The 25109-nt window shown below is 36.2% G+C and overlaps 1 protein-coding gene across 4 annotated transcripts in view; it reads left to right on the top strand.

The window, feature by feature from the left end:
* GUCY1B1 (guanylate cyclase 1 soluble subunit beta 1) overlaps positions 1–9797 on the top strand; it is a 48447-nt gene extending 38650 nt beyond the window's left edge. For 2 of the 4 annotated variants that reach the window (XM_021938889.2, XM_021938892.2), the window contains 6 exons: positions 1900–2097; positions 4560–4797; positions 5823–5963; positions 6786–6940; positions 7295–7421; positions 8589–9797. In XM_021938889.2, the coding sequence (XP_021794581.1) occupies positions 1900–2097; positions 4560–4797; positions 5823–5963; positions 6786–6940; positions 7295–7421; positions 8589–8612 (883 nt within the window). In that variant the 3' untranslated portion in view covers positions 8613–9797. The remainder of the gene's footprint in view (positions 1–1899; positions 2098–4559; positions 4798–5822; positions 5964–6785; positions 6941–7294; positions 7422–8588) is intronic. The other 2 variants (XM_021938890.2, XM_031664198.1) reach the window with 1 other exon arrangement.
* The last annotated feature ends 15312 nt before the right edge of the window (positions 9798–25109 follow it).

Genomic DNA, 25109 nt, shown 5'->3' with positions numbered 1-25109 from the left:
TCTGCCTCTTTGCAGGTTGAGCTTAGGAAAATGTCAGCTTCTCATTAGGGGTAATTTCTATTTATGGAAAGAAAGGTTTCCTCAGAAATAAAAGCAGAAAATTTGGAGTTTATTTGTTAATTCCCATATGCAGACATCACCCAGTGAGAAAACTGCAGATTGTCCTATGAGATATGCTCAGGTGTGTAGGAAGATTTGTACTCACACTACATAAACGAAAGATCAATTAAAAGTAGTTTTACTTGTAAAATAATTCTAAGATGATTCGTTTAAATTTAGAAAAATCTTAATGGTTCATTAACATAATGATGCAGGACATTTTGAGAACCATGAGACCTTTATGATGTAAGTTTTGTATCTCAGTATGAGCATTCTTAACCATTCATTTTTGAACTTACAGTCATGTTTTTTCTCTGCTCCTAGGCAGGTCTGGTATAGCTTTGGCCGATGATCTGGCCTCTTTCTAGATGTGTCTTTTTCTGCAAGTGGACTTACGTATCCGTTTTAACAAAATTAAAAGATATCGTGTATTTCATTAGTAAAATCTTTAATTCTTTTATTTTCTTTATAGGTATGCTAATTTTTGCTTTGCTTTTTGAACATTGCTTCTGAGAATGTATTGCATTAATCCAAAATTCTGCAAAGTCACCCCTTTTAAAGAATTTTGGATAGGATTAATTCAAAATTCTTCAAATTATTAATCTCAGATTCTCCAAAGTCGTAACTAAATTTTTTCATTTTAGAGTGATTATTATTCTCAGTGGCCAGAAGTAATGCCGTTGCATTAAAAAACTTCAAGCCAAAGATATAACCTTATGCCATTTTAACCAATTAGTTTTGTTGTTGTTGTTGTTGCTGTTGTTGTTGTTGTTTTTTGAGATGGAGTCTCGCTCTGTCGCCCAGGCTAGAATGCAGTGGCGTGATCTCGGCTCACTGCAGCCTCCTGCTCCTGGGTTCAAGCAATTCTCCTGCCTCAGCCTCCCGAGTAGCTGGGACTACAGGCACGAGCCACCACAGTCAGCTCATTTTTGTACTTTTGGTAGAGACGTGTTTCATCATGTTAGCCAGGCTGATCTTGAACTCCTGGCCTCAAGTGATCTGCCCAACTCAACCTCCCAAAGTCCTGGGATTACAGATGTGAGCCACTGTGCCCAGCCTCAAAGAGTACATTTTTAAAAAGCAGTTAACTTTTTACTTGTCAGATCATCACTGAAATAATAAACATTATTGTATTGTTGGAAAAATGACACACGTTACAATGATGATGCATACAATTCAGCAAGATTGAATACTATTTCAAATAAATGAGAAAAATTTGTCAAAGGAAAAGAAGACATGAGAGCCAGAAGTAAGAACGACACATAGTCTTAGATACATAAATTACATGCTGAGGATTGGTCATAAATGTGGTTGGGAATTTTTACTCATTGTTTCCAGAAGGAAAAAATAACCAGTTACAAAATTCATAGAATACAGAAAGCAAAATGAAATACTTAATCAAAAGAAGCACTATTATTCTTGAGAAAGTGAATAAAGATAGATTTTTTTCCTCTCCTTATAATGAGAAAAAATTTGAGAATAATAAATTACACACTGTATTAAATACCTCAACATTTATCACAGAGATGTTTTCTCCAGGATCGTTTCAATTTAGACTGATGGCACCAAAAAGTACAACCTGGCAAAAATGCATCTCAAGTTCACTGCTTTTTGGTAGATGTTTAAATATCTAAGAGAATACACTCACAATCTTCATTCGATTCTCCATAATTTGATTCTCTTCAGCCTGATGTTTTGAATGGTAGGAGGTGGCAGGATCAGATTCCTTGACAGAAATCAGGGTTGCATTGTCGTGTGTATATGTTGAGAATGATCTTACCTCATTTCTTCCTATGACAGTGTCATGAACCTGGACGATTTGACAAGGAGAGGGCTGTATCTAAGTGACATCCCTCTGCATGATGCCACGCGCGATCTCGTTCTTTTGGGAGAACAATTTAGAGAGGAATACAAACTCACCCAAGAACTGGAAATCCTCACTGACAGGCTACAGCTCACGTTAAGAGCCCTGGAAGATGAAAAGAAAAAGACAGACACGTAAGAATGTAACTCTTAGGGCACAACTGTTATTCATAATATATTGTGACTCTACTATATTTACCATTGGGAACCAGACTGAAAAGCCATGTGACCTGTAATAGCTCTGGTGTAGTGAATAAAATCTTTCACATTGCTTTTAAAAAGAAATTATGCTTAAGGAAATAAACTAGTCTTAATGGTAGTGGAAATATGTCTTCTATTTTTAGAAGCCAAGTTGAAATAATATATGCCAATATATCTTTTAGAAAATGATGAGAATAACTCAAATTCAAATTTAGTTCAAAAATTAAAGTTTATCATTTATTCACGTATTCTTTCATACAAGAGTTACATATTGACCATCTTCAGTATGCTGGGGGCTGCCGCATGCAGAGAGCTGCTCTGCACAATGAACTTTTCATTGGCCATGTTAATTTTTAAAAATTAACTTTAAAATTAATTTAAAAATTTTTTTAAAAATTAATTTAAAAATTATAAAATTAATTTAAAAAAATTTTTAAATTAATTTTAAAATGTTGAAAATTTTAAATTTTTAAAAATTTCTGGAAACTTGAATTTAGGGTTAGAAAGAAATGAATCTGACAAATTGTAATATCATATGTAATGACAATAATTACATGTATAGTGACACACATTCACAAAAATATCAAAATATAAAACATTTCTATGAGTGGTGGATTGAATTATGAAATACTGGGCAAGGACATGAAAGATAATACTTCATTTTCAAGAAATGCATTTAAGTAAGTACATAGCATGCATACTACTTGGCCTTGCTTTCATACGCTAATTAAACTGACATTTATAAGCTATTTTACCCAGGTTCTTATGTGTTCATTTTTTAATGTTTATATAAACATTTTGTGGTGCTTCTAAGACCTTAGGACGAACGTTCAAAGTTTCATTGGTTTGTAGGTTTGAGTTACTCAGTATTCTCTTTTGGCTGTTTGTATTAGAAAATCATCTAGGTTTCATTTTTTTGTATTGTGACCCAATTTGCTAATATCTATATTCATGATAAATAGATAATAACTGGCACTATAAAGATTATAAACATATATAGATTATAAATATAGATTATATATATAACTATGTATAAAGACTATAAAAAGATATATATATATATAAATATATCTTTTAAATTATGGCATATCCAAGATATTCCGTACTGAAAAAACTCAATTCACTGTGTTTCCTAAATTGTCAGCTTAAGCAGAGCATTAGCTTCTCTTCCCAGACCAGGAGTCGAAACCTGGGAGTTGCTGGGAGTTAAACAGTGGCCTTGTCTTTAATAAGAGTAGCTGATAAGTACTTATCACAGAATTACTTCTTTGTTTGGATTCCCCAAGGTGGGTTTCACATTCAGGAACTATTTGCACCATTTCGAGTTACTGTGCTTCAAAAATTCTTATATTATTTTTTAGATTATTAGATTTAGAATTTGGTTTTTGTAGATACTTGGGTTTCAAGGTGATGTCGTTAGAAACCATTTACTATTAATTTTCTTTAAAGCTAAGTAGTTCTACTGTTCTTACTTACTATTCAAATATAGCTTTAATATTTTATAAAACATTCAATGTTTAAAAGTTGAAAATGAAAGACTGGAGAAATTTTACTATGACTAGGAAAAATATTGAGAGCTCAGCTCTATTTTGCATATTTAAACTTCCCACATATGCCCTTTTGCTCTAGAGCAAAAGGTAGGAAGAAAAAGGCAGGAAGGCCTCATTTGTTCCTCTCGAGTCTTCCAATCCAGAGCCCATAGGTCTAGTTTCTGCTTCTTTGCCTCTAAATTCATCAGCTATCATCCTCCTCCTGTGTGCTCACATTTGTCCCTTAGCATAGTAGTAGTAGTATACTGTGCTACCATACTAGTCTCAGTTGTGCCTAAAGAAATAAAATATTTTATATTCTAGACCAACTTCCGCTGGTTTGATCAGTTTCTTCTATGGAGGAGTGAGGCATGAATGAGACTGGAGAGAAATTCTGCTTCTTTTAATATTACTTACCAAAAATAGAGATATATTTCTTATTCTAAGAGGCAATCCTGTTTCTATTACTGTGCTATTCATACCATGTTTTAGGTGCTGGTAATGACAGTCTTCATACTGTGACTATCACAATAGCAGGGTCAGAATAAAGGACTACAAATGAAAACTTTGATTTTCTCTTACCAGTCTTTTTGTTTTGTCTGTTTGCTTGGCTTATTTTGATTTGGTTTGAACTAGTTTGGGCTTGCGGATGTTTTATGTGATTAGAATGAACAAATAATTTATATTTTCTGTAAGTCCTTGCTTATAAATATGGCTAATATTTGATGCTAATTTTAGAGGATGTCCTGCTAGAATCCAGGCCTTTAAAGTACAAATGACATTGATGCTATGTGAAAGGGACAGCAGAAGCACTAAGGGCTTTCCCAGCATTTCTTACAGTGGCTTTCTCCTGATTCCACTGAACAGATTGCTGTATTCTGTCCTTCCTCCATCTGTTGCCAATGAGCTGCGGCACAAGCGTCCAGTGCCTGCCAAAAGATATGACAATGTGACCATCCTCTTCAGTGGCATTGTGGGTTTCAATGCTTTCTGTAGCAAACATGCATCTGGAGAAGGGGCCATGAAGATCGTAAACCTTCTCAACGACCTCTACACCAGATTTGACACACTGACTGATTCCCGGAAAAACCCATTTGTTTATAAGGCAAGTCTTCATTATCGCTGACTGCAGAGCTATCCGGAGGCTGGCATTCTGAGCCTCCCCTCCAGAGGCCATGCCATCACAGTTCTCTGACTCCAGCACTGCAGCCTTGAGTGCAGTGAGCCTCCGTGTATTCACTCTTTACCATTTTCTTAAATAATTGCCTTTTGTTATAAAACTGTCTCTTCCTTGTAACCACAATGAATGTTTCATGGAGTGGGTGATTGCCTGGTTAAAATGAAATGTTCACCATCTGATTTGCACTTAGGCTAACAAATCTGGACAGGCTGTTTATCCCATTTAGTATAAACATAGCATTCAGTTTAGTGCTCTGCAAGAGACATTTTTACTGAGATATATAAGTCATGGAGCGTGAGAAGGACTTAGATTTGCGTTTAGATAACATCAACTTGAAGAAGATAAACATTTATAAGGTGTTTTTACCCTTTGTTTCATTTAGAAATAAATATAATATTGGAAAAAAGAAGTCAGTGGAATATTGCTGCATAAAGGCAAGAATGTTAAGTAAACCATCCCTAGGTATCTGGGGTAATATAACTACACAAAGACTATTTATTTTATAGTCATTTTCTGAGGTACACTGTAGCATGTGGTGAGCACATCATAAAAATAAATGATTAATGACCATGATAAATCACTGAACTTCAAATGGTGGCTCTCCATGCCATCAAGCCATTGCTGTTTTAGGGAGAAATGTAAAAAATTATTCTTCTGAATTATAAGGTGATCTGAGGTGAGAAATTAATTGCTTACTAAAGCAAAAATAATTCTATGTCTGTACCTGCCCATCATCAAAGACCCCAAGTGTCTGTCATGTGTGTAAATTATAAGTAATTCAAGATTTCATTTTGCTGGAGTTGAATGTATTAGAAATTCTAGGAGAGTTAAAGAGGAAGGGAAGCTTAAAGTTGTTGGTAGCCTTGAAAAAATATGGTTTTTATTAGGGTAACACATGAAACAGTCTTTTTTATGCTAACGAATGAACATCTAAATATATGTACTATTAGGTGGAGACTGTTGGTGACAAGTATATGACAGTGAGTGGTTTACCAGAGCCATGCATTCACCATGCACGATCCATCTGCCACCTGGCCTTGGACATGATGGAAATTGCTGGCCAGGTTCAAGTAGATGGGGAATCTGTTCAGGTTAGTAAATGAAGTAGATATTGTAATAATGGTTTATAAACCCTTTCGGACAATTGATTCATATTGTTGACCAGAAAATCATTAATGTGTAGAAAGAAGGGTGTCTTGACAACAAAAGCTGTAGTATTTCATTCAGCCCACTGTACTACAGTATTTCATAGACATAGAGATTTGTCTACCTGTTTGAAATTGTCTAGTCCGTTTCATGTACTGAAAATCATGGGGATGAGAAAAAAACCTCTTGTAACTTCTAGTTTGTTTTTAAAAATCTCTCTCATGTCTCATGTAAGTTACTAGATTCGTATCTTTGAAATCTTCAGATTTCAAATGTTTCTCTTGAGACAGGATATTTCTCTGGGGGGACAGAGATTTCGTGGAGGGCTTTTGAAGTTGTCAGTAATATGCTTGAAATTCTTATAGAGATCTCTTCTGATGTTATATGATGACTCTACATTATTCTGTAATATAAAGTAAGCAAAACTTCATGTGTTACAGGAACAGAAAACCAAACACCACATGTTCTCACTCATAAATTGGAGCTGAACAATGAGAACACATGGACACAGGGAGGGGAACATCACACACCGGGGCCTGTTGGGGGGTTGGGGGCAAGGCGAGGGAGAGCATTAGGACAAATACCTAATGCATGTGGGGCTTAAAACCTAGATAATGGGTTGATAGGCATAACAAACCACCATGGCACATATATACCTGTGTAACAAACCTGCACGTTCTGCACATGTATGCTAGAACTTAAAGTTAAAAAAAAAAATTCATGTGTTAGTGATGAAAGTGATTGAAGCAAAGCTTGCTTTTTTGCAGATAACAATAGGGATACACACTGGAGAGGTAGTTACAGGTGTCATAGGACAGCGGATGCCTCGATACTGTCTTTTTGGAAATACCGTCAACCTCACAAGCCGAACAGAAACCACAGGAGAAAAGGGAAAAATAAATGTGTCTGAATATACATACAGGTGAGAGAAAATGTCTTGTTATTTACTGATTTGCAAAGAAAATGTGTCTTTACATGTGGTTTAATTCTCTAAGAGATTTTATTGCTTTAACAGAGTTATCACCACCACTCTTCCCTACCACTTGTAGAATTGTTTATTTTTTATTTGAGAAGATTGTGCATTATTTCCATTTTATATGATTTCACATCATCTTAGGAAATCCTGATATGATCATTGTTTCTAAAACTTCGAGTTACCTTTCAGTACAACTTCAGCATTTGTTCTTGCCGTCGCAGTTTATAACATGGTACCTGTCACCTTCTCCATAAAACTTTTGTATGCTTCTCTCTCTACTCCCCTTCCCTTGTCTTTTAGATGTCTTATGTCTCCAGAAAATTCAGATCCACAATTCCATTTGGAGCACAGAGGCCCAGTGTCCATGAAGGGCAAAAAAGAACCAATGCAAGTTTGGTTTCTATCCAGAAAAAATACAGGAACAGAGGTATGAATAATCAAAGTGTAATTTGTGTACTTAAGACACAGTATAAGTATGGAAAACCAAAGCGTAATCACTGAAAATGTATTTCATTTGAAAATAATTCTTGCTAACAGAAATTAACTTTTAAGTAAAGCAGGGGACATAACTGAACATTAACGAGCTGGTTACAATGATAAGTACTTTTTAGGGGATACTTTAGTGACTTTTGTCCTCTAATGAAATTAACCCAATGGACTGGATTGAGAAGGCTGCTTTTTTTCTTGCTGTTGTGGTTGTTTTGCTCTTCCTCTGTAGTCTGGCTCAAAGGTAAGTGGGCTGTGAGGGGCTCCCCTGACCCTTCTTTTCCTCAGCTCTCTAAGTTGGCTGTGAGATCACCAGCGTCATTAAATAAGGGCTGTAGTTCATGGGAGGTTTCCTAACCATGAAGCTTAAGATCCTTTTAAGGGCCAGGCTATCTTTCTATGGAGTGATTGGGGAATTTTGGAAATCTTAGTCCCTCATGTGTGTTTCTCCTAGATGGATGAGTGATTTTTAACTTGCTAGAATCCGGTTACTTCCTTATGGAAGATTTAAGTTCTTTCTAGTACTGTGGTTATACTCCAGGCAGAGCCCATGTGCTGGAATGGACTTCAGAACAGTGGCACATCCAAAGTGGAATCACACCTCTCGTAGAGGCCTTGCACACACTAAGATCATGGCTAGCCTCTTCCTAGCCTTTTGTAAAGTGTGGCATCAGAAGGAGGTTTGATACTTTGTTACCCTGTTGATGTGTTGTTTCTTCATGGGGGATAAGACTACATGCTCATATTTCTTTTTTGGTATGTATACATTCTCTAAAAATGCTTTTAGAGCATAGCAACTTCTAAAGGGAATAGAACGCCAGGGTTGGAAATATTTATCTTCTTTCACCTGGTTTAACATTAAATCATTTTCCTATGAGGTGGAAATGCTTATTGATGTTCTTCTGATAAACTAAACTGTAACTACCTCAAACATTGGTCATCTTAGTCGCGTGGTCCTGTTTTCCCCAGAATTATGGTGGGAATGATTTACAGAAACTGTAGATGTGAACGTGGATCACACTCTCATAAAGAGAAAAATAGATTTCATTGATTTTATAAACTTCATTTTCACTGTAAATCAATCCCTCTTTTCTTCTGCCTTTTTAAGGAAACAAAGCAGGATGATGACTGAATCTTGGATTATGGGGTGAAGAGGAGCGCAGACGAGGTTCCAGTTTTCTCCTAACACATGCCAAGCCCAGGAGCAGTCCTTCCCTACGGATACAGATTTTCTTTTGTCCTTGTCAATTACCCCAAGCCTTTCTTCTAGGTGTATCTCTCACTATCCATTATTCAACTTTAGCTCTGCTTTTGATTATTTTTTTAGGCTTTAATATATTATCTAAAGTTTGACTTTTGCTGTGGCTGATGTGAGCTTCATGTGTCTTAAAATCTACTACAAGCATTACCTAGCATGGTGATCTGCAAGTAGTGGGCACCCAATGAATATTTGTTGAATTTAGTTAAATGAAACTGAACAGTATTTGACCATGTGTATATTTATATCATGGTTTACCAAATCTGTTTAGTGCTCCATATATATGTATATGTATATTTTAATGACTATAATATGTAATAAAGTTTATATCATGTTGGTGTATATCATTATAGAAATCATTTTCTAAAGGAGTGAATTCTAAGTTTTAGGGGAAAAATGCAATTTATTTTCAGACTCCCAAAGTGAGAATTAATATATCATGCCAAGAAAATAGTGACTATTTTGAAGTATGCTACTTTCCTTTTGGAAATATAGAATACCCGTTTCTGTTATTAAAGTATTTGGTTACTAATTCAAATCATGTGGCAATTATAATTCTTCTAAAATGCTATCATTTGTAACTGTATCCCCTGTATTAAATCTCATTAACCATAGGCGGCTGTTACAGAAAGCTGCATTGTTTCACATTGAGCTGTTACATTAGTTCAGGCTAAATGTTGGGAGCTCCAACCACATGCAAGAATAAAGCTGGAAACATACTGCTGGGATACTGCTGTTAGAGCCCTTCTTGGTTTTGTATTCCCAGAAATGAGCTCCCTTTCTTTAGCTTAGAAGAATGTGATTATATCCAGGATATCATGTTCAGAAAATTTTAGTTTAATATCAGCATAGAATGCATTACTATTGGAATAATTGGCCTCTAGTTCTTAAATGTCTCTGATAACTTATTATCTTTATAAAATAGAGTGCAACTACTTTTATGTAAAAATGTTTGCCTTTAAATTTAGTATTTCATATCAGCACCTCGATATATGTATAAATGTTCCATGTTAATGTGTAAAAGAATCTGCAATAAATTATTTTTTTCACTTGTCTCTATACACTTTTTATTTCAATAAAAATGATATTAACATTATTTTTCATTTTATTAATGCCACTATTTTGTAAATACATTTTACAATTTTGCCTATTTGCTACCATTATAAATTTTCACTGACTCCTCATAGACAGCATATTCTTAAATGCGATATTTCTTTTTAATACCAACAAAGTGACAGGAAATAAAGACTGGACATGGAAGGGGAAACAGTTAAATACTGAATGTCATCAGCTTACTTAAAGAGCTCTGAATCATTCAGGGATGATAGACATATATACAAGTAATGAAAATATGCGATGTTCATAATGAAGAAATATATTCAAATACAGAAATAATACTTAGAGAAAGAGTAACTTGAAAGAAAAGGGGTAGGTGGGGACAGTTATTATGCCTATTTTGGGGGGAGATTTAGTAATACTCAGAAACTACAATGACACTGACATCTTCCCAGAATCCTACATATATTTATTTAGCATCTACTTTTGGTCAGCACTGCTCAAGATGTTTGAGATGTGTCATTGAACAAAACATCTCTGCGTTTGCATACCTCATATTCCAGTTTTTACATCTTGCAAGTTTTAAATCTCGACTTTATGCTGCCGACACTCTCCTAAGTCCAGACACTCATCATGTGTAACCTGAACAATTGCAAGATCTTCCCTATAAATCTGGCTACTTCCTATCTTTGCCACCTCTATTCCACACTCAAATTGCTGGCAGAGTGGTCTTTTACAAATCCAAATTGCTTTCCTGCCTACCATCACTTAAATGCTACTCATTGTCTGTACACCTTAGCAAAGCATGCAAACGTTGTCACCTTAACCAGCCTTATCTGCTAATTGTTACCTTTGTAATTCTATGCTTTGCTCTGTCTGAATACCCTCTACCCACACCCTGCTGCAAACTCATTTCTTGCTAAGACTCAGCTCAATATCCTCTTATTGGAAATGTCCCTTTTAGGCAAGTTTAGCTTCCCCTATTGTCCCAGGATCTTTACAATGGTTCACACATAATCTGTTTATGTATAAGATTCCTTATTAGGCTTTAAGTTTCTTATGGCTAAAATAGTTCCTCTTTCCCCAGATATTCCTTGAACCTTCCACAAAATAGTCACTTGACAAATATTTGTTGAACAAAGAAATGGAGAGAGCAGCCTCTTCGAGCAGTGGGGCTGGAAGCCAGATTTGAAGGGAGTGAGGAATAATAAATGAGACTGTAGAAAAGAGGAGGCACAAAAATGGCACTGCTAAATTTGTGCTTAGAGAAAATCATGCTGACGTTGGTGCAGGGGTTGATTTAGAGGGAAAAAGCCTGGTTTAAGGGTGGTATTAGGGGGCTACTGTACTTCATGCATAGGCTTGCTTTAAGGTGATGGCAGGACAGGAGACTAATTGAAGAGCAGTCAAGATTCACATTAAAAGTGCATAATAACGCACAGGCCAAAGGGGATGAGAAGAAGGTTAGGGCCAAGTAGAAAGCTTCTGGCTTGCTTAGTGGGTAGTTTTATGATTCCATTACATGTGGTGGAGGATATAGAAAGGTAACTGAGCTTAGAGGAAAGGCGTCTTATATTAGGCATGGCTTTGACGCTCTGACGAACACATTTTTAAAAAACAATTATTTTCAAGTAGCATTAATGTGTGGAGAGAATAGAACTTCGTTTTTTCAAGTTGGGACAAACTGCTTTGAGTTTCCAAACAACCTGTTACTAGCTCCATGATATTGGTAAAGTCATTTAACCTTTGTGTAACCTGGTTAGGTCATTGTAAAAACAGAGATTATAATAACCACTCACTAGAGTTGTTGGCAGAGCTAATCGAAATACAAAGAAATTAGAGGAGTTGGAACTTTGGCTTGCCATTTCAGGAAGACTAAAAGGTAATCTAAGAAATGCAAATTTACAAATCATTGATAATAGATATTGTTATAGTTGAATCATGGACAGCACATGTCATGAAAAAACAGGAGGGTCAACAAGAAAAATCAATGAACACATTTATCTTTGCCAATTATTGAAACAAACCCAATGAAAACCATGAAAAAATTAGAACCAAAAGTTGTGAAACGATAACAGTTTATCAGTCTGAACTGAATTGTTTTAAACTTTAACAATTAAATACCAATTTAAACATATATATTTTTAATTATATGTTATATACTATATATTTATGTATTTATTATATAGTATATATTTAGTATATTGTAGATTATATATATTATATGTATTTCAGTACTAATTCACTATTTCACTTGGTTTAAATCTGTATTTAATTCGCCAAATGATATGTTCTATCTCCTTTGTCATTGAAGGGAAAAATAATTTGCTTACCTTCCTCATAGGTTTCTTTCTTTCTTTCTTTCTTTCTTTGTACGACCCTCACTAATGACTTATAGAACCTCTAGAGGGCAGCAGAGAATGCTGTTTGTAATTGAAATCTGAAAAAGAATTGAAAGGACACAGATTCTCTCACCGGAGAGAGTTCATCTTGTCTCCCAACAGTCACTTCCTGTGTGCAACCTTGAATTCACTCCTTCTACTCTTTCTCAAGTTCAAAGGAATATAATAAAAGTAATTATTTCTACTCATTGTGACCATTCGTATAGCATGAAATCTATCCACACATATCTTGTTCTGAAATGTCATCCAAGTATTTCCTGCTAATTCTGCAGGAAGGTAAAACATTTGCTAAAACAAACAATTTATAATAGGAATAATAGTTTTGTACAATATTTTTAGGAGCAAACTAAGTTGCTTGTAGCTCATGTTAAAAGTTATTAAATACAAATAGCATACTATTTACTTATAAGGATAAAATTGAAAAAAAAATTATTTTACATTAATAAAAAATGCTTTTGTGATTCTTCCTTGCTACTTATACCATATCAGAGAGGAGAAATATAGTGCAAATTAATAAAACAAAATTTAACAAAAAACAAAACACTGTACAGAGAATCAAGAGCCTGAGTCCAATTCTGGTAAGAAAATATTGCGGCCTTTACAAGTCACTTAATTTTACAACTCAGTTACCTCATCTGAAAAAAAGGCGCTGGTTAAGGTGATATCCAAAGCATATTATTGCTCCAAAATTCCATCATTTTGTTGGTAAGAATTCCAGGGTTTTTGTGTCAGAAGCATTCTAACCAAAGGGACTCCATCTTTACACAGGGTAGGTAAAATGAGGCTGAGACCTGCTGGGCTGCATTCCCAGAACATTGGGCATTCTTAGTCACAGAATGTCTACAGTGAAGGGAATAGGTTAATAATGTTTACCGAACAGACCCAGGACTTAACAGACCCAGGAAATGTCCAGGTGTCCCAATATCTTAGGAACAAATATATTCTTAATCTAAGAATATATTTTGCTTTAAAGATAATAATGCAGATTCTTGTAGAACAGTAGTTAAGCAAATACTCAGCTGATAAAACACCATGCAGTAAATAAGCAGGCCGAAACCCACCAAAACCAAGATGGCACTGAAAGCCACCTCTGGTCATCTTCACTGCTCATTATATGCCAATTATAATAAATTAGCAGCTTAAAAGACGCTCCCACTAGCCCCATGGCAGTTTACAAATGCCATGGCATCATCAGAAGTTACTCTATCTTGTCTGAAAGGGGGAGTAACTCTCAGTCCTTGGAATTCTCCACTCCTTTCCTGGAAAACTCATGACTACTCCACCCCTTGTTTAGCATTTAATCAAGAGATAACCATAAGTTTACTCAGTCCAGTAGTCATGCCACTGCTATGGAGTAGCCATTCTTTTACTCTTTTACTTTCTTAATAAACTTGTTTTCAATGTACTATGTGGACTCGCCTCAGATTCTTTCTTGGACAATATCCAAGAACTCTCTCTTATGGTCTGGATCAGTACCCTTTTCCAGTAACTCTTGTGCTAGGACTTTGGCCTGAACCTTTTGGGAATACAATCTAAAGTTTTGACAATCTAGTAGTGTTGAGTAGATCGACTGAAAGACTGGAAAGCTAACTTCCAAGAAATAAACAAATCTGAGGTAAACACCTGCTGAGGACTTCTGAATCCAAGCTAAATTCAAAATGACTAAGGTCCTGATTAGTTTATGAGAGTATTAATGTATGTATTTCTACTAAAAGTGTGCCCTATAATATTTAATTACATTAGCTAAATTTAAGTGTTTAATACACAGTTTCATTTTTGATGACCTGAAAACAAGGAGAGAATATATGTCGCTATTTCAATTATATGTCTTCACACAATTGCTGTAGTACAGTCTATCCCAAATAGGACATAAATATAGGAGCCGGGCATGGTGGCTCACGTCTGTAATCCCAGCACTTTGGGAGGCCGAGGCAGGTGAATCACTTGAGGTCGGGAGTTTGAGACCAGCCTAGCCAACATGGTGAAAACCTGTCTCTAATGAAAATACAAAAATTAGCTGGGTGTTGTGGTGGGCACCTGTAATCCCAGATACTCGGGAGGCTGAGGCAGGAGAATCAATTGAGCCTGGGAGGCGGAGGTGCAGTGAGCCAAGATCACCACTGTACCCCAGCCTGGGCGTCAGAGCAAGAATCTGTCTCCAAAAAAAAAATACAGATAGGAAGTGTCAGTGAGTATTATATATAGGTTGAGGTTTTTAAAATGTTATTGTTATGAAATATATTTCTCAATTATGTAAAGTAGTGACCACAGTTGCCTACCAAACAGTTTTAGATCATTAGGGGGAAAGGAGTCACATAAAAATAAAGTATTAACTTGGAAAACACTTTAAACTGTTGTAAATACTGCCCCTTTTGTGGTTTTCTGCATCATATGCATAAATTCCAATATATTAATAATTTTCATATTCCCATGAATATAATACCATCATATCATTCTGGACAAAAACAGCACTTAATCTGACACTGTGACTACATATAGTTTTGGATGTACTAGTACAAATAACGAAATCAAAGACATTTTGTTTATTTTTATGTAAAAATCATTACAGTCTAAGGCAGGCATGAGTGAAACCAGCCACTGGGTCCTCTGCTCCCGGGCAACTGGGCTCTGAAAAGGAGAGGCCAGGGGAGTCTCTGAGAAGTCTGTGTCCTAGAATCCGAGACAAAGTGAGGGCAGCACCTAAAGAAAATACAAGTCTCAGGAAATATGTAGATTTCAAATTGATCTGACAAAAAACCCTAGTGGTCTATCCAAAGAAGCCAGTAGCCAGAAGAAGGATTACAGGAGGAAGCATTTTGAAGTAAATTGTGTCTGGCATTGAAAGCCTTTTGCACAGTGCTAGTTCGTATGTGCAGTGATGCTTTTGGCACCTGTTTAATAATTGTATATCCTCAATTGTAAGTATTGGACGGGATATTGAATAATGCGTAGTTGCAGTTCCTTAATATATTAGTATAACTATTTTTTCCTCTAAAGCACGGTGTTTTTAAGTCTGTTTAGAAAACTGCCAGGTGTGGTGGCTCATGCCTGTAATCCCAGCACTTTGGGAGGCGAAGGCAGGCAGATCACAAGGTCAGGAGTTTGAGACCAGCCTGACCAACACGGTGAAACCCCGTCTATACTAAAAATACAAAAATTAGCCAAGCATGGTGGCACACACCTGTAATCCAAGCTACTCAGGGGGCTGAGGCAGGAGAATCGCTTGAACCCCAGAGATGGAGATTGCAGTGAGCTGAGATCGCGCCACTGCATTCCAGCCTGGGCGACAGACTGAGACTCCATCTCAAAAAAAACAAAAACAAAACAAAAACAAAAAAACTGCAAGGGTTGTGTCTAACAGCATGGTCTAATGGGAATACAATGTGAGACCCAAATGTAAGTCACATATGACATGTGGATTTTTAAATTTAAAAATTTCTAGGAGCTACGCTTCAAAAAGTAGAAAGAAACCAGTGAAATTGACTTTAATAATATGTTTTATTTAACCCAGTATAAGCAAAATATTATCATTTCAACATGTAATACATTTAAAATCATTAATAAATATTTAAAATCAGTGTGTATTTTAAAATCAGTGTGTATTTATACACTTTAAAATCAGTGTATATTTTAAAATCAGTGTGTATTTATACACTTTAAAATCAGTGTGTATCTTACATTTTGCAGACCAGACACATTTCAAGTGCCCAGTGGTCTCATGAAGCTAGCGGCAACCATAATGGACAGTGCAGGTCTAGATATGCAGGTTATTGACTGGATCTTTCATCCAAAACAATCATCTTAGATACTTGATTGTTTTGTTTCCTTCTTACCAGAAAATTGGATCAACCTTGTTATTTATAAAAACAAAACAAATAGCTAAGGAGTTGAGGTGGTCATTAAATTCAGGAAAAAGAGTATAGGCAGGTTTATACTTTTTCTTCTGATTTATAAGATGTAGTTTTGAATAGATGTTTCTTTTGAACTTTAACATTCTATATAATACAACATAATATAAATGGTGATAAAAAGAGTAATAAAGGAAAATGAGTTCTATATGAGGTATTTCTCGAATAACATTTACAGAAAAGAAAGTGTACTATTTTATAAGTTGTACTATTTTGTAAGTTGCTAACATTAGCAACTTCACGATTTGAGATGATTAAGGATCTTACATTTTCACCTGACAATTCTTTTGCAGTCTCTTAATAAGAAGCAATTATAAAGCACTAAGAAGTACCTATTATCTTTTGACAAAGTTAAGGCTCTTTATAAAGATCTAGTTCATCAGTCAGTTACCACCCACATCATATTTCTTTTTTTCATTTGTATTCCTGTTAAAAGCTGTTCTTTCCCTGTCAACCCAACTTACTCTTTTTGCACTTGACAGTAATGTTACCAAAGTATTAACTGAAAGAGAATTATGCAAAAGATGACTACCAAAAGATTTGTACCCTTGAATACACATGAACAATTTTTACTTGATTCGTGCTCAGTGAAGTGTATCGGAACGTTCAGGACCCTTCAGACCTCAGGAGGAACAAATGTTCCTGTCACACTGACCATATGTCCTTTTGTGAATTTACCAAAAGTTCTTCCTGATTCCTGAATGTTTGAAATTCAAAACTCATTGTATACAGCTTGTTGGATTTCTTGACATGTAAAGCACTTTCAAAAAGAGTTCTTTTAAAGATAGTGTTAATACTATAATAAAAGTTTTAAAATTTGTTTTTTAAAAGTATATTTCTTTAAATATTGTGCTGTATTACAACTGACCATCAAACAACAGACACGAGAGTTCAGTGATGAACAGATCCCTGCTGCCCCTCAGGCTCACAACTACCAGCATGGCAATCAGGGAGCAATCCCACAGTCACTACAATTCAATGGTGATTTGAACGTTTTACGTGTTTAATCCTTGTAGCAGTTTATTAAGTATATACTCTTATTATCGACTCCATTTCACTCATGAGGAAACTGGAGCACATAAAGTTTGGGGAACTGCCCAAATGTTAAACAGAGAGTGAGTGGGTAAAGCCAGTATCCATACCCAGACAAATGGATTCCAGAACCCAAGCTTCCAACCAGGATGCTCTGATGCATCTCACAACACAATAAGCTAGCAGCTGGCAAGTGGTGTACATCTGGTGGGAGTTTTAACACCAGGTGAGTGTGTGCCAGGTAACAAAGTTCTAGTCAGGCAAGCAGGCAAGGAGTGTGAAGAAGATATGGCAGGTGGTATTGGCCTTAAACTTTATGACTAACTCTGAAGAACAGGAGGTGGAAGGCTGGGGCACAAGCAGTGGGGACTGAAGCAGGAAGGGCGAACATGTTCCACTAAAGATGGCTCACAAGACAGCAATGATAAAGGCTAGACCAGGAGAATCCATATGCTGTGCAGGAGGAAAGTCATCTTGATACTTATTTGCCCCTCTATGTATAAAAGGTTTACATTCTTCTGCCTGAAACCCAGATCGGTTCTAGAGTTTACAGATGTGGGGACTGATGAACTCCAACAGCAAACCCTGATGAACTGTAAAAGTAGGAAAAGAATGTCATTGACTGTATCCTTCCATTAGGGCATCTGCTAAGAGAGCAGGCTTGCTGGATGTGGAGGGAATCCTCCATGAAAGTAGACAGACTTAGTCTTCCTCACTCTGCCACCATGACTAGCACTTTAATCTTATTTGTATGGGCTTCTGACAAGGGAAATTTGGGGCAGGGAGAGGGCTCTTTCTAAGCCTTGTAACAGGTTCTTCCAGAAACATAGAAGACATTTTTCAGCTTTCCCAATCTAAGTTAGGTCCGTGCTTCCATAGTATCTAAGTAGAAGACCATTGCTATTCTTCTCTCTTACAATTTTAATGATTTACTACTGTCTTCTTGTCAAATAGACTGTGGGAGAAATCAGGTCAGAGACTGCACATCCCCTCATGAGCCCCAGCAGCCAGTTCCGGAGCCTTGTCACACAGTAGGGATTCAGAATTGTCAGGAGTCCTTCCTCCAAATACTGGAGAACAGTTGGTGAGGAAGAATGGCATTTGTACAATTTGTAAAGTATCTGTGTTTTCCACTTGATGGTCTGTTTTTTACATCGGCTCTAGATTTATTTACTGGAATGGCCTTCCCATCACATACATGTACACACCCATGGCTGATACCATGTTGTAGTTTTTAACAAAGCATTGTTGAACATTTGAAGGATAATATCAGAAGGGAATAGTTGCTCAGAATATAAAACACTCAAGATTAGAAATTCTTCTGTCTGTAATCCCAGCACTTTGGGAGGCCGAGGTGGGCAAATCATAAGGTCAAGAAATGGAGGCCATCCTGGCCAACATGGTGAAACCCCATCTCTACTAAAAATGCAAAAATTAGCTGGGCATGGTGGCTGGTGCCTGCAGTCCCAGCTAGTTGAGAGGCTGAGGCAGGAGAATCACTTGAACCTGGGAGGCAGAGTTTGTAGTGAGCTGAGATCGTGCTACTGCATTCCAGCCTGGGAACAGAGCGCAGTCTCAAAAAAAAAAAAAAAAAATTATTCTTCCTTCTCAAGTTTCTAAATTCCCCTGGCTATATTCAATCACATGGCATCCCAGTGCCATCCAAAAGATGCTTCAGCGAGGAATCTTTTCTACCTTCACTCTTCACCAAGTCCCAGTGCCTCTAAATCTCTCTTGGCCTACCTAGAGGTTTGGTCAGTTTTCTTGCATTATTGATGTCTAGAACTTATCACAATTTATTATGAAGTTAAGGGAATAATTTTTAAATTGTTAGCAATTATCATTACTATCACATAATAAAACATTGTTGATATATGTGAAGACATCCCAGCATTCAAGCATTATGGATGCACTTTCTTCTAAATGATGCCATAAGAAAGAACGTGATTTGCAGATATTTGCCAAAAGCAACAACCACTCTAAGTGAAAAGAAAAAGTATCTTGCCCCTCTGGTTTTCATTTAGTAATTTAGAAATTACACATTATTTATATGGGATTGTATATGTTTATCCACATTTTAATGACTAGATTTAAATTGTTTTTAAATTACTATGAATATATTATGTTAATCATTAAAACATCATTACATCATTAAAAAATCATTTGGAAAGTTTTGCTCCTTTTAAAACTAAAGCATGAATTAAGCTGAATAACAACAAAAAAGTATCAATATTTTACCATCACTAACACCACTGAATAATACTGTTTTCATGACCAAAAATTACCATTTTTCCAAGCATAAGTTATTTATGCTGCCAAATTATACTAAAAACAAATATCAAATGTCACCAAAATATAAAATCTTCATCCATTTTTCTACATCAAATGGCGAGAGAAGAAAGAACCTGATTTGCTCAGTGATTCATATGAATCTGATTTGAGCAGTAAAATTAATAATGACAGTATTGGATTATAGCCCATATAGTTAAGAATACTTCCTGAACTCATAATTATGTAAGTAAATGACTGAAATAATAAATAAATGAGGGAAAAAGGTCAACTCTTCATTACAGAATGATTTCAATAAAAATAATTATGAATAGAGCAGTACTTGGGGTGAGGGAAGGACAGAATTTGGAGAGTTGGAGTAATGGATCTAACATGGAGTGAAATTAATCAACAGGTACCTAGAACGAAACTATTGTATATCTTTGTGAGATTCCCTTTACCATAAAAAGTGGTTTGTGTGCTTAAAAATGGTTCTCTGTTACACCATCCTTAGTATAATAGAAAAGTTGGGTTTTTTTTTTCCTCAAAGTATTCTTAGGGAATAACCCCATGCTTATAGTTACAGTATTTTTCCTAGTTTATATATTTTTTGTAAAAGATTACACAGTATTGGGTCTTTTTTCACTCAATATCATAGTTAAGCATTTTTCCACATCTTAAGAGTTTTCATAGACTGAGTATATCATGTTCACATAAAATTTCATCCTGTAGCTGGACCATGATTTTCTCAACCATTTTAGAATAGCCAGACATTGACACTCAGAAGCTGAGGATGGATTGGGTAGTGAGGCACAGCCCAGTTTTCTTGTGCATTTCAGTTGCCTACATGGTACAGCCCTAATACACTGAAGCAAGACCTACCAGTTCATTCAGCACATATTAATCGAGCTCCCACAATGTGCTAGACTCTGGTCTAAGAGCATGGGTTAGACTGATGGTAAACAAAGCTCCTTGCCCTTAGAGGGCTTACCTTCTAGCAGAGGGGGACAGAAAATACACCATAAATGTATTAGGTTGGGTCAAAAGTAATTGTGTTTTTGACATTAAAAGTAAGTTGCACCAGCCTAATAATATAACGATAAATTAAATGATAGAGGATGATGTATTCTATGGGGAAAAAATTAAGCACAGAGGAAGGGAGATCAGGAGTGCAAGGATGCGGTGAGGCTACTTGCAATTTGGAAATTAGGAGTTGGGAATGGCCTCGATGAAGAGTGAAGGTGATGAGTGAGTAAACACTGGAATGCTGTGAGGTAGGTATTGCAACTATTTGACAGAAAAGAAGCTCAGGGAGAGACTGCCAGTATTTGGGCTCATGACAGGTTCAAGTTGCTTGTGTTCCAGGAACCAAAAGGAGAGTGTACCAGGAGCAACCAAGCCTTTTAGTATCTACGAGTTTAATTATAAGAAAGAAAATATATGTCCCAGGGAAGCTGAGACAGTTCATAATTATCCTTTGATCCAATGTAATAGGGAGATATTTGAAATATCCTGCATGCATTGCTATTCTCACTCATGAAACCTTTTTATGCCTTTTGCTGTTGTCTGCTCCCTGCTTCCTGGTAATGGTTTTTGATGACTATGTATTATTTCATCATATAGCTTATCCACAATTTTTTCATAACTCTTCTTTTGTTAGATATTTGGATTAATTCCAATTTTCAATTATTATAAGCAATGCTACAGTGATATCCTTGCTAATATAAATTATTTTTAAAGAATATAAAAATAATAACTGGCCAGATGTGATGACTCATGCCTGTAATCCTAGCAATTTGGAAGGCTGGGGCAGAGGGTCACTTGAGCCCACAAGTTCAAGGCTGCAGTGAGCTAGTGAGCTATGACTACACCACTGCACTCCAGCCTGGCTGACAGAAAGAGACTTCGTCTCTAAATAAAACCAAAAACTCTCTTTGCAGTTGACAAGTTGACAGTACAGGAAAATGGACATACTCCTAAACTACTAATTTGTCTTTAACTGTGTGAAGAGTAATTTGAAAATACATAAAAAACAGGTTAAACATTATCAAGAAATCCTTGAAATTTGTTCTCTGAAAACAATATGAAATGGGCAAAACATTTTGTGATTAAGAATGTTCATTGAAGTATGATTTGTAATGATTAAAAATGAAAATAAATTTAACTTATAAAAACTGTTAAATTAATGATATATCTATATTTTGAATTATATGGAAAAAGCTCATAGGTAGCACATTGTATATACAATATTGTAAACACATTGTATATTATGATTTTTATGGCCTATTTGTATTTTTTGGTGTCTGGTGGTGGGATGTTTGTTTTTATAAACACTATGAAACACACTTTTGTTTGTTTGTTTGTTTTTTTGAGACGGAGTCTTTGCTCTGTCTCCCAGGCTGGAGTGCAGTGGCACGATCTCCGCTCACTGCAAGCTCCGCCTCCCGGGTTTACACCATTCTCCTGCCTCAGCCTCCCGAGTAGCTGGGACTACAGGCGCCCGCTACCACACCCGGCTACTTTTTTGTATTTTTAGTAGAGACGGGGTTTCACCATGTTAGCCAGGATGGTCTCGATCTCCTGACATTGTGATCCGCCCGTCTCGGCCTCCCAAAGTGCTGGGATTACAGGCGTGAGCCACCGCGCCCGGCGAAACACACTTTTAATAGAGATGTAAGTATTCTATTAATGTACACAGCATTTTTTTATTCCTTTATTTCCATTTCTTTTGTAATGTTTCTTGGGGTTGAGCATTTACTAATGAAACGGTGTCCTGAGGGGATTTTTCTTCTTTGTCTTGTAGACTTTTTGACCACCTCTGACCAAATAGACTCATCTATTCTGTGTATTAGAGGTATTTGTGCATGTAATGCTTTGTCCCCAGCATGCCCAGATCACCAAGCTTGATTTTTTTTCTACATTTGTCCATATCATACCTATAAGACCATGCATCATGCAACTGTGTGTCTTTCCCTTCTCTAAATCATGTTAATAATGAGTGCTTATAGACACCTTTAAAAGAATCATTCATGAGACAACAATCATGCAATTTCCAGTGTAGTAGCAGCTACTTGGTTTTCTTCCTTCCTCTCTTTCTCTCTCTTTGTATCTCTCTCTTTCTCTTGTTTTTTCTTTTTTTTTTTTATCGTTATCTTTCCCTTGTTTGCTATATATTTTCATATCTCCATGTTATTTTAATACAAATTTTGTGGCTTAAAATAGCATATTCATCTGAGTGCTGCTTCTGTTCCATATAGCCTTGGCTAGAGTCACTCATTCAGTTATATTTAGCTGGCAACTGTCCAAGAAGACTTTAGCCGTTTGTTACACATCTCAATACTCCTCCATAGGACATTTTTAACTGTATGTGACCTAAACATGGCAGCTGGGACAAGTTTCAAAGGGACAAGTCCCTAAAGGCAAGCTCTTAATGATCCTTTACATTACATTTGACCCATTTGGTCAAAATGAATCACAATGCCAAGCCCAATGTGGAAGATTCCCAAAGGGTATGAATACTGGGAGGTATGGGTGTCATCAATGTAACAGTCTACAGAGTAACACTTTTTACTAATGGATCCCAGAATGTGCCCAACTTCCAATCTTGAGATGTATGTGTCTCTTCATGTTTTTATGTGATAATTCCTGCTAGAGAGATGTTATATACATATATACATGGTACACACACACACATACACACACAGGTACACCCATACCCACATACACACATTCTCCAAGAGTAAAATTGCTGGGTCCTAATTATGTTTATATTTAATTTGCCTTAAGTACTATCACAGTGATCTCCAGAATTGCTGTACCTGTGGACATTACCATCACCAGTACATGAGAATTCTCATATTCCTATATTCCTTGCCAACATTTGGCACTGTACTGCCTATTTTCCTTTCTGGCCCTAACCACAATCTGACCACCTCATTCAGGAAACTGCAGTAGCTCTTTCTAAATTTGTGGTAGGGTGAAGATCTTGGATAAGAATTCAAAATCCCCATCCATTCGTATTTAGAATACTCTTTCCCCAGTAACTATGACATTTACTGCGATTATCTTTTCACACCACAACAAAACAAACAACCTAAGAAGCTGCTCAGTATCTGTATTCGATAGATTAGCCAATATCTACCTGAAAGTCATGCAATACACCCTCCATCATGTTACAGGGGATAAAATGTAAGTGTGACTGTTCATTCACCCTGTTGACTCTTTTGGTGTCACAATTTCTGTAGCAGGTTTACTATCTTCTGAATCCCGTCAAAATTACACAGATACCTGGTCATCTTTGAGCTGCAGCTTCTTCCTACTTGCCCATGATTTCTTGTTCTCCAGGACATCTCAAATTCCATCTGCCCTTCAATGCCTACTGAGCTCTTATAGCAAAAAATTAATGCTCACAAATTAGTTTGGAGAAATCTTTCTCACAAGGTAATGGTGGATTTCTGAATTTTTATGTGCTACTGTTGGTTGTATAAATCGGTACAGTTATGTCAGGGAGCAATTTGACAATATGTAGTCAAGGTAAAGATGCATATACCAAAAAATTTTATCAATTTCACTTCCAGGTACATACGAAAAGGAAATGTATACAGAATTTCATTGCAGTATCTTTGTTATAAGTGGAAATTTGGAACTATGTAAATATGCATTCATAGGGGAAAATCAATCAACCATAATATATGTATGGATGTAATTTTGTGCAATAGTTTAATAAACCAGATCTTTACTTGTTAACATGAACATACTTTAAACAGGTAAAATTGAAAAGTATGTTTCAGGCTAATGTACATAGCATGATTTCATACACAGAAAATAGGATGGAAATACGTCAAAATATAATGTTGGCTAAATCTGAATAGTGCTAGCTATGTCCAAAAATTTCACAGGTTTTTTCTGGTAATTCTTTACCACTTAAACTACATACTTCCTTCCTTTATCCATTATTTGCCTGCCTTTGAGTAGGTTTTGCTAGGGATATTTAACTGCAGATACAACTTTTCCAAACTTAAATTTATTTTTTCCTTGGCATTCAATCTCCATGGATATGACATCAACACGATTTTCAGGTATTTCCTTCCACAAACACATCTCCATTCTAGGATTATTGTCTACTCCTTTCATTTATATTTAGGTCTATAAGTAAAACTATAAATCTTTTATTATAACATATAACTTCAGTGGAGAGATTAAATTTTTGCTTTATATACCACACCTCAGTTGATGTTATCATGTTATTTCCTAAACCTTCCGGCACAGATTTTCTATATAAGATGCATTTCCTGCTACTATGGTAGTTACCAGAGGCTCATGAAACTTCAGGTTCCATCTGCAATAGGGGGAGCTTAACCATAACTCAGCCTTCAAGAATCAAATTTTTTCAACAACATAAGATTCCAGGTGTATTAGTCCGTTTTCACGCTGCTGATAAAGACATAGCCAAGACTGGGAAGAAAAAAAGATTTAATTGGACTTACAGTTTCACGTGGCTGCGGAGGGCTCAGAATCAAGGCGGGAGGCAAAAGACACTTCTTACATGCTGTCGGCAAGAGAAAAAATGAGGGAGATGCAAAAGCAAAAAGCCTTGATAAAACCATCACATCTCGTGAGACTTATTCACTACCACGAGAACAGTGGGGGAAACGGCCTCCATGATTCAAATTATCTCCCACTGGACCCCTCCCACAACACATGGG

The sequence above is a fragment of the Papio anubis genome, chromosome 3 (genome assembly GCF_008728515.1).
Source record: "Papio anubis isolate 15944 chromosome 3, Panubis1.0, whole genome shotgun sequence".
Taxonomy (NCBI): domain Eukaryota; kingdom Metazoa; phylum Chordata; class Mammalia; order Primates; family Cercopithecidae; genus Papio; species Papio anubis.
The sequence above is the reverse complement of the archived record's forward strand: the minus strand, read 5'-3'. Positions and strand labels throughout refer to the sequence as shown.